Source organism: Triticum aestivum, chromosome 2A (assembly GCF_018294505.1).
Source record: "Triticum aestivum cultivar Chinese Spring chromosome 2A, IWGSC CS RefSeq v2.1, whole genome shotgun sequence".
Lineage (NCBI taxonomy): Eukaryota > Viridiplantae > Streptophyta > Magnoliopsida > Poales > Poaceae > Triticum > Triticum aestivum.
Window position 1 is genome coordinate 412,905,004 of NC_057797.1, and position 10,319 is coordinate 412,915,322.

Genomic DNA, 10,319 nt, shown 5'->3' on the forward strand with positions numbered 1-10,319 from the left:
TCACGTGAACCAGCCGTCCTCCCATGCTGCAGCGGCGAGAAGGTGACATGGCTCTCCGTACACGAAGAGTGGAGTGTGGAGTTCGGTCAAGTACTTATATACTTGGCCTCTACTGCTGATCCATGTACATGGAGAAGAACAGACAACCGCTCATTCATGCTTCGTTCCACTCCTTTGCGCTACATTACTGGAGGTGACATTTTCCTATCTCTCTATGTTGTAACAAGCCTGTTGCCTGCATAGTTAATGGATTTTTTATTTAAATTTATCGCTGCTTAGTGCTTTGTTGCAATTGTTCACGCAAGATTCTTATATATAATCTGAGCGTATGTAGGCATACTTAGCTTTGCTATTCCATTTTTTTTGGCGCATAGAAATAAGAGTATTGTCCAGGTTAGGTATTCAATTGAGTATGGTATTTGGATTGCTATCAGAATGTCTTTTCTATGCATGTGATTTCTCACATCTGGTTATAATATTTGTGAAGACATGCATTGCACGTGCACTTGGAAGCGGGCCCGTGGCCCGCGCTGGACGGCGCCGACGCCGACCCGAGCCACCTCGTCCGCGTATTCTTGGAGCTGTGGCTGGTCGATTTACATGAAATTAATTTCCTCAGTTCTGGTGGCAAATATAATACACATAATCCATATTGTTATGCACTAGCGTGTATGTGTGAAATAGATGGATTATGGTCCCGTACCCAATAAGATGGATGTGTGTGTGTTAGAGAGAGAGGGAGAGGGGGATAGAGAGTGAGGAAGACGGAGGGAGAGTGTGTGTCTATGTGTGTGAGGATTTGATGGTAAAAAAAGGTCGCCAATGTCGTAATATTGAACTCTTAAAGTTAATGTGGCCCCGTTGCAACGCACGGGCGTTCTTCTAATGGATGTAGTAGCCGGAAAGTAATGTCTCACGCTCACGCACGCATCGGAGATGTGTAGTCATGTGCACATCACCAAACCCAACCCGAACAGCGACAAGAAAGCACCCACCCCATCATCACCAACCACACCACTACACCGACCAACTCCTCACGCCTAATCAAGATCTATTCCGTTGCATGGATGGACCCCACTCCCACTCACTCAGATTCATGGTGGATCGAATCGAGCTGCTCACCAAACGCAACCAGCCAGAGCTACAAGGACGGCGGCCACCCACGCGTTGGCCCACCCGTACCGCACTGCTCCTCTCAGCGCCGCCGCGCCCGAGGACGACTTGCCGGTGGCACCGGCGCCGCCCCCGTCGATGGGGGAGACGGGCGCGTTGGCGTCGATGGTGGCGGTGCCGTTGAGGCCGGTGGTGTAGACGTCAAGCTCGATGGTGGCGTCGGCGCCACTCGAGCTGTTGGTCTTCCACACCACGTACCCCGTCGCCATCCGGAACTTCCCCGTGCCGCCCACCACGGAGAGCTCCCGCGTGGTGGTCATGATGTCGTCGCGGCCGATGACGGCCAACGTGCTGCCGTTGTAGTCCCCCGTGGTGAGCAGCAGGTTCACGCACATCATCAGCACCATGCCCGACTGCGACGACATCATGTAGAACCCCTGCGCGCGCCCCACGGGCGCCGACGTCGGCGACGAGGTCTCCGTCAACGCGTCGTCGATGACGGTCGTGTCGCCGAAGGCCACGCCCGGGAAGGCGTTGGACGACGAGGCAGGACCCTTGATGACCTGCACCGCCGTCGGGTTGCTGCCGGAGACCACATCGTGGAGGAAGAAGTGGAGATGCGTGTCCGCCGCGCAGGTGGTGAGCAGGAGGAGGGAGAGGAGGACAGCGGTGTGAGGAGCCATGATAGGATAGCGGGCGGGTTCTGCTAGTGAGGGTGAAATCTTTGAGGCTGAGGGGGTGGATTTATAGATGGATAAAAGCAGAGGGGGTTGGTGCAGACACGCAGAGAAAGGGATGATGCAATGACTATCGCTAGGATTATTCAATGACAATCGCTAGCTTGGTTCTCCCTTTATAAAAAAATATAAAAGCGTTTAAAATACTAAAATTGCAATTTAAATGGTCTTGTATTTTTTTACGGAGGGAGTACTTTAGTTGGTTGCTGTGATATGCGAAGGAATTCCCTCGCAAGAAAAAGATATGCAAAAGAATAATTAATTAGATTAAAATATTGAAGATAGTATCATGTAGTAGTAAAAATGTCGTTGAGCTGACTAAGAATTGTCAAATGGCCCAATCCGTGTAATAACCGATAACACGGTGATTTTGTGTAAATTTGACACTATAACAAAGTTGTTAAGAGTAACTTCAACGGGCCGACTCAAACGAACGGCGATTTCGTCCGCTTTTCATTCGTTTGGATCGGCCGCCCGCCCGGTGTCGGTGTCAAAACCGGCGGATCTCGGATAGGGGGTTCCGAACTGTGCGTCTAGGCCGAATGGTAACAAGAGACAGGGGACACAATGTTTACCCAGGTTCGGGCCCTCTTGATGGAGGTAAAACCCTAGGTCCTGCTTGATTGATATTGATGATATGGATAGTACAAGAGTAAATCTACCACGAGATCAGAGAGGCTAAATCCTAGAAGCTAGCCTATGGTAATGATTGTATGTTATGGTTGTTGTCCTATGGACTAAAACCCTTCGGTTTATATAGACACCGGAGAGGGTTAGGGTTACACAAGGTCGGTTATAAAGGAGGAGATATCCATATATGTATTGTCTAGCTTGCCTTCCACGCCAAGTAGAATCCCATCCGGACATGAGACGAAGTCTTCAATCTTGTATCTTCATAGTCTAACAGTCCGGCCAATGGAGATAGTCCGGCTGTCGGGAGACCCCCTAATCCAGGACTCCCTCAGTAGCCCCTGAACCAGGCTTCAATGACGACGAGTCCGACGCGCAGTATTGTCTTCGGCATTGCAAGGCAGGTTCCTTCTCCGAATACATCACAGAAGAATTTGAATACGAGGATAGTGTCCGACCCTGCAAAATAAGTTCCACATTCCACCGTAAAGAGAATAATATTTTCGCGGATCTAATTTGCTGGCTTGTTTTGGCAGCATGACGTTACGTCATGGCCCGGTGATTATTCGAACCGTTTCTTTTAACTAGCCCCGCACATAACGCGAGGCAGTTTTTCGACACGTCTTGTCAAAGCAGAGATCGTGTCCCTTTATTACGGGATTCTCATCAATACGGGCGTGGGTAACCCAACCGCACCATCAATTGCAGCGCTTGGGGGATAAGCGAGTTTTACCAGGCAAACGGGGACGCTTAGTTTCGTCCGCCCATATAAAGGGATAAGGATTCACCTTTCTATCCACGCCTTCTTCCTTCTTTGCTCATCCGTTTTCGCACACTCGAGCTCTAGCGCCCAAGTCCACACTTTCACCTCAACCTTCTCCAGCCATGTCCGGAGCGGGAGGCAAGTGGATGGTCTCCTCCGTCACGGAGGGAGACATCAAGAAACTGAGGAGAGCCGGATACCTGCCCGACGACATCGCGCACCGGCTCCCAGATGAGGGGCAGCTCATCCCCACCCCAGGCCCCATGAGAGGGTAGTATTCCTCACCCATTTCCTCCGTGGACTGGGATTCCCTCTCCATCCATTCGTCCGGGGGCTCATATTCTATTACGGCCTGGATTTTCACGATCTGGGCCCGAACTTCGTCCTCAACATCTCGGCGTTTATCGTCATGTGCGAGGCCTTCCTCCGCATCAAGCCCCACTTCGGCTTATGGCTGAAGACCTTCAATGTCAAGCCGAAGGTGGTGGGCGGCCTCCAGGCGTAGTGCGGAGGCGCCATGGTGGGCAAGATGCCCAACATAACATGGCTCGAGGGCTCCTTTCTGTAAACCATAAAGGGGTGGCAATCGGGATGGTTCTATATCACCGAGCCGCGCGACCCTGCATGGGCAGCGGCCCTCGAGTTCCGATCTGGCATCCCCACGCGGCTCACCTCCTGGAAAGAGAAGGGCCTGTCCTGGGGTAGTTCGAAAGAGCTGACCGGACTCCAAATATGTATTCAAAACATGGTGGACAAGAAGCTCAAGCTTGTCAACATAGTCCAAGTTATGCTCATCCGCCGGATACTCCTGTGCCAACAACGGGAGTTCAACTTGTGGGAGTTCAATCCGGAGCAGCACCGAACTCTGAACAAGCTCTTCAACACATGAAGACGCCTGGAGGGTGTTGTTCAAAAGTGCCGAGGCCCCCCCCCCTATTACGGAGGATCGCGGATTCAGCGCGAAGCGCCAAGCCAGTGCGGTAAGCTGCTTTACCTTTTCATAGGATACTTAATTTTTCATATAGATTGACTCTATGCGGGATCTAAACTCTCGTACCTTTGACAGGACTAGCAGAAGATGGCCAGACAGATCGACTGTCCGGCTCCTATGCCCGAAGGCCCCGTAGACGCTCTTCTGGCGAAGATGTTGACTCCGGCCCCTTATACGGTGCCGGAGAAGACCAAGAAGGCCAAGGGAACTCGGAAGAGTTCCCGACACTAGGCGTTGTCGGACTCACCGTCCGATGACTCTGCGGTGCACTCTTCCCCCAAAGGCGAGGAAGAAGAAGAAGAAGATATTCCCCCACCGACTGGGAGAGACAGAAAAAGGAAGGCCGTCCCAACTGGGGGCCCGAAGGGTCCAAGAAGGGAAGGACTCTCCTTCCGGACAGCTCCACCGCCGCCGACGAAGGCGAAGACGAGTGGTTGCCCAGGGCCAAGCCCCCGGGGAGATCGTAAGTATTCGGATACCAAAGTAACCCATAGGATTCATTTGTCGCACTGCTTTCCCTAACGCCGAACACAATTATGCAGGCCGCCACGAGCCGGTATCGATGTATCATCGGACGGCTCCTTGGGCTTATCGAACATGGATAGCGATCCAGTCCCGACCGCCACCTCCCCTCATCCTGCCGATGATGCCGAGGTGTTATCTCAAGAGGCACCGAATCAAGGAGAGACAGCCCCGGAGGCGCCTCAGGGCGACCTTCCGGACTCCGGGAGCCGAGGGGACGGGGCCCCTGAGGGCTCCGAGTTCGGTCCTCAGCCGAACACCGCGCCGGAACCTCCAGCGGTTCCGGGCTCGGGCAGGCGGCCTCCTTCTAAGAGGGGCAAGACGCCTGTGCCGGTGACCTCTGTCCATCCAGAGGCGCCGGACAATCTGCTGGAAGCACTTCACAGCGCTTCCATCGATGAGGAGCACCGTACTATCATGAGTGCGGTGATCCAGAAGGTTCAGTCCTCCAAGACCGGATTGACTGAAGCCTGTGCCAGCCTTCTAACAGGCTTCGAGGTAAGTGTTTTAAAATGTAGTAGAAATATTACCACATAGACAGTAGCCCTTGATGCTCTATTCGGTGTTCACAAAGAAAAGCCGAACAGAGGATCAAATAATATCGCAGGAGTCTAATATAAGTATGTCAATATGCGTATGCAGGCTTCGCTGCTGGCGTCCGCCGCACTGACTGCGGAGGGCGCCGTACTGAAGTAGGACATCGAGGGGTCCAAGAAAGAGCTCGGCCTTGTCAAGAGGCAGCTCGAGGAGAACAAGGGTAAGTAATACCCTGTCTATAGAAATGTATATATAAAAAAGGATGCGATTGCAAAATGACAGGACCATTGTATGTTTGCCAGGGGCCACGACCGAGGTGGCGACCCTGAAGCAAGCGCTAACCAAGGCCGAAGATAAAGCGGCCAAGGAGCGCATCGAGCGAGAGAAGCACGAGGCTCGTGTGGGCGAGGTGCAGCAAGAGCTCCAGGCTCTCGTGACGAAGCACGAGGCGTTGGAGCTTGACTCGAAGACGCGAGAGTCTGAGCTTGCCGCGGCCCTTGAGAGCGCAAAGAGTGCCAAGGCCGAGGCCCAGAAGGCCCTCCAAGAGATCGACGCGATGAAGAAGATAGCAGCGGGTAAGGCTTTCTATATGCAAAGCAAGCATGTAAAAGTAAATTACCGATTACTTACCCGGATCCGGAGCTCTTCAGGAGCATTCACATATTTGCCCCGCAGTGTGTCCGATGCCGGCCAATTTTACTAGGCCGAGGACGGAAGCTCGACGAAGAAGCTGTTCTGGTCTCAGTATGCTGAGGCTGAACATCCGGTGCCAATGAGCGACCAGCTGAAGCAGATGGTCGAGCTACATAAGGCGGCCGATCAGGCCATGAAGAGCTTTATAGTCCTGCTGTGGCCTGGCGACGCCCTTCCAAACAGCTTCTTCGGCCTGGTGAGGCGGCTTGTGGATGCCTGCCCACGGCTGAAGGTCATCAAGCGATCTGTCTGCATTGAAGGTGCACGTCGGGCTTTCGCCCGTGTGAAATTGTAGTGGGTCAAGCTAGACGCTATGAAGCTGATCAAGGAGGGGCCGCCAAAGGGCAAGGAGCACCGCCACCCCGAGATGTACTACGAGGGTGTTCTGCCGGGTGCCCGTCTCATCACGGACGAGTGTTCAAAATATGTAATATTTGAGTAAACTTGCTCGTTTTATCCTGTATTTATGAAAACATGTTTCATATGCGCTATGCAACGCTTGTTTGAATTTAAAATATTACCTTCTGTTTGGCTGTTTATCCAATCTGAGAGATGGCTAGTTCCCGGCTTCTGCCCCCATGCCACGAGTGCTGGGGTGTTCGGGATAAACCTGAGCACTCTTGTTCCCATGTTTGGGTCCTTCGAGGGAGGTGCTCAGCACAACGAACAAGGCAACCGGACTAATAATGCTTTATCACTCTCACTTAGCCATAGAATTCTATAATTTTAAATTTCGGCGAAGCCCCTGCTATTCGGAAGGCCGAATTCGGGGCGCGATACACGCCTGTAAGCCGGACAGGGCCGGCCCCTCGCCCTAAGCGGCATAAGTCTTTAGGGACTCGAAAAACCTCGCTGAACAGCGACCAGTCTCTCGCCTTATCATGACAGTCAGTTTTAGCTTTCTCTATTGAGGTGCTAAGCCCAGCAGAACCAGGCACAATCGCAGTAGTTCTCCTAACGCTACCTTAGCCAATAGAGCGGAACGCAAGGTACCGAAACATAGGAGCCGGGCAAACCCAACATTTGACCAAAGACATGATTCGGAGCTGATGCATATAATGCTATAAGTTCGGGGTGCCGCACTTGTGGAAGTGTTCGGACTTTTCACACCATATTGTGGGGTACATGAGCCCCTGGTGTATTGGCCGTACCAAAGTGTACGGTTGCAAGGCGTCGTTAATGAACACACACACACACACACATATATATATAACAAAAATGCAATAATAGTCGTAATGTCATGCATTGTTTGTTAAAAAACCGCGTTAAAGCAGAGTGATACAGATAGTGCGATAAGCAAAGAGTAGGACTAAGTCCCTTCCAAGGGCAAGCTGAGGAATGATATTAAATTGAATATTTCACTCGTTACTGTAATCAACCTGGGAATTCCGTGGTATGACGTAGCTGTCTGCCTCCTTGGTTGCTGCATCATGTGTTCGACAATAGTGCTGCTAGACAGTGTTTCCAGAGATTAAGGTCCTGAAAGAAAAAGAAAAATAACCGAACGGGAAGCCCCTAGTGCGGTTTAGGCCGCGTCTTGGGGCATGCCGCAGTTGTGCCCCCCTCCCCACCTGTGCCCATGGTATTTTTAATGCGTAATTATGGACGCGCGGCACGAGTTTCGCCGCTAGGCTGGGATTGGGGTGGCCGCCATATTGCTACGCGAGCTCAGATCGCGCCAGGCGGTCTATTTTCCGATTGCCCCAAGCGCTCTTGAAGGTGTCCGGCCTGTGAAGCTCCAAATTGGTTGATTGCCTTGAGAGGCTGCTTTACGTTTCTGCTGTGAGGGCTGCGGTGTGCTCCTCTATTCGGAGAGAGCGCTCTGTGTTTCCATTGACTGTAATAACTCCGCGAGGTCCTGGCATCTTGAGCTTGAGGTATGAATAATGTGGTACTGCATTGAATCGAGAAATGCGGTTCGCCCGAGCAGCGCGTGATAACCACTGCGAAACGGGACTATATCGAAGATTAACTGTTCGCTCCGGAAGTTATCCGGGGATCCGAAGACCACTTCTAGTGTGATTGAGCCTGTGCAATGGGCCTCTACACCTGGAATGACGTCCTTAAAGGTCGTTTTGGTGGGTTTGATCCTTGAGGGGTCTATACCCATTTTGCACACTGTGTCCTGATAAAGCAGGTTCAGGCTACTGCCGCCGTCCATAAGGACTCGAGTGAGGTGAAATCCGTCGATGATTGGGTCTAGGACTAGTGGGGCGAATCCGCCATGACGGATACTAGTGGGGTGGTCCCTGCAATCGAAGGTGATCGGACAGGAGGACCAAGGGTTGAACTTTGGGGCGACTGGCTCCAACACATATACGTCCCTGAGCGCACGCTTCCGCTCCCTCTTGGGGATGTGGGTTGCGTATATCATGTTCACCGTCCGCACTTGCGGGGGAAACCTCTTATGTCGTCCAGTGTGCGGCTGTCGGGGCTCCTCCTCGTCATCGCTATGCGGCCCCTTGTCCTTGTTTTCGGCAATTAACTTGTCGGCTTGCTTGAACACCCAACAATCCATGTTGGTGTGATTGGCTGGCTTGTCTGGGGTGCCGTGTATTTGACATGAGCGATCGAGTATACGGTCCAAGCTGGACGGACCCGGCGTACTTTGTTTGAATGGCTTTTTCCGCTGACCGGGTTTAGAGCCTTTGAATCCGGCATTGACTGCCGTATCCTCAGTATTTTCGCTGTTAATGCGGCGCTTATGCTTGTTGCGACGTGACCTGCTATTGCCGTCCTTGGTATCTGAGGTACCATGGTTCTTTGATATGTTATTACTGCGAGCCAGCCAGCTGTCTTCTCCCGCACAAAAGCGGGTCATGAGCGTCGTGAGAGCTGCCATAGATTTCGGCTTTTCCTGACCAAGGTGCCGGGCTAGCCACTCGTCTCGGATGTTGTGCTTGAAAGCCGCTAAGGCCTCCGCATCCGGATAGTCGACGATTTGATTTTTCTTTGTAAGGAACCGAGTCCAGAATTGCCTGGCCGACTCTTCTGGCTGCTGAATTATGTGGCTCAAATCATCGGCGTCTGGTGGTCGCACATAAGTGCCCTGAAAATTGTCGAGGAATGCGGCTTCCAGATCTTCCCAACAGCTAATGGAGTCCGCTGGCAAGCTGTTAAGCCAATGCCGCGCTGGTCCTTTGAGCTTTAGTGGGAGGTATTTGATGGCGTGTAAGTCATCGCCGCGGGCCATGTGGATGTGGAGGAGGAAGTCCTCAATCCATACTGCGGGATCTGTTGTGTCGTCGTATGATTCAATATTTACAGGTTTGAAACCTTCTGGGAATTGATGTTCCATTACTTCGTCTGTGAAGCATAAGGGGTGTGCGGCGCCTCTGTATTGGGCTATATCGTGACGTAGCTCGAATGGGTCGTGCTCGCTGTGTTCGGCCCGGCCGGATTTGCTTTTACTGTATCCGGCATGATGTTTGTCGTCTCGCAGAGTGGTGCGTCCTCGTGATCCGTAGATCGATCTTGAAGCTTTGCCTTGTCCTCCAATATGTCTCATAGGTCTGGCGTATCTCCCCATGCCTTTTTATTTGAATGGTGTTGGGGTGGAGGCTGAGCTTTTGGCTGTAATGCCTCTCTATCGCGGCCACGAGGTGGCCGATCAGCCGTATCATACACTTCTTCCTCCAGTCGGGGTAGTAACCTGCGCCTTGGGTAACTCTTGGAGGGGCGCTCGAGTTTATATTCCTCGGCCGCGAGGACTTCAGTCCATTTGTCAGCTAGCAGATCTTGATCAGCTTGAAGCTGCTGCTGCTTTTTCTTCAGGCTATTTGCCGTGGCCATAAGCCGGTGCTTGAAGCGCTCTTGGTCGACGGGATCCTCTGGCACGGCGAATTCATCGTCGCCGAGGCTTGCCTCGTCTTCGGAGGGGGGGCGTGTGATTGTCATCCTCCTCCTCTTCGTCTGCCGCTCTCTCAGGAGGGCTGGCTCCTCCATCCTCCTGCTCTAAATCTTGCTGGAGGGGTTTGTTGTTTTGTTCGGCACTATCCGGAGTGTTATTATCTCCTGTGCCGGTATCACCACTTTTGCTTTGGCGGGACTTAGAGCGGCGCCGCTGACGTCGGCGTTTGGGTTGCTTCTTGGAGGGGTCATCCTCCGCTATCCCGTCGCCATTGCCTTCTTTGGGTGTATCCACCATGTATATGTCATATGACGAGGTGGCTTTCCAGTGCCCTATAGGTGCTGGTTCATGTTCGTCTCCTACATCGTCGTCCATACCGTCGATGTCTTCGGAGTCAAAGTCGAGCATGTCGGTTAAATCATCGACAGTGGCTACGAAGTGGGTGGTGGGTGGGCGTCGAATTTCTTCGTCGTCCGCATCTCA

The 10,319-nt window shown here is 52.5% G+C and overlaps 1 protein-coding gene across 1 annotated transcript; it reads right to left on the reverse strand.

Moving 5' to 3' along the window:
* Positions 1 to 823: 823 nt before the first annotated feature.
* Positions 824 to 1,844, reverse strand: LOC123188838 (dirigent protein 1). Its single transcript, XM_044601116.1, has one exon. It carries the CDS (start codon positions 1,794 to 1,796, stop codon positions 1,119 to 1,121), a length of 678 nt encoding a protein of 225 aa, XP_044457051.1. The 5' UTR covers positions 1,797 to 1,844; the 3' UTR covers positions 824 to 1,118.
* Positions 1,845 to 10,319: the final 8,475 nt, after the last annotated feature.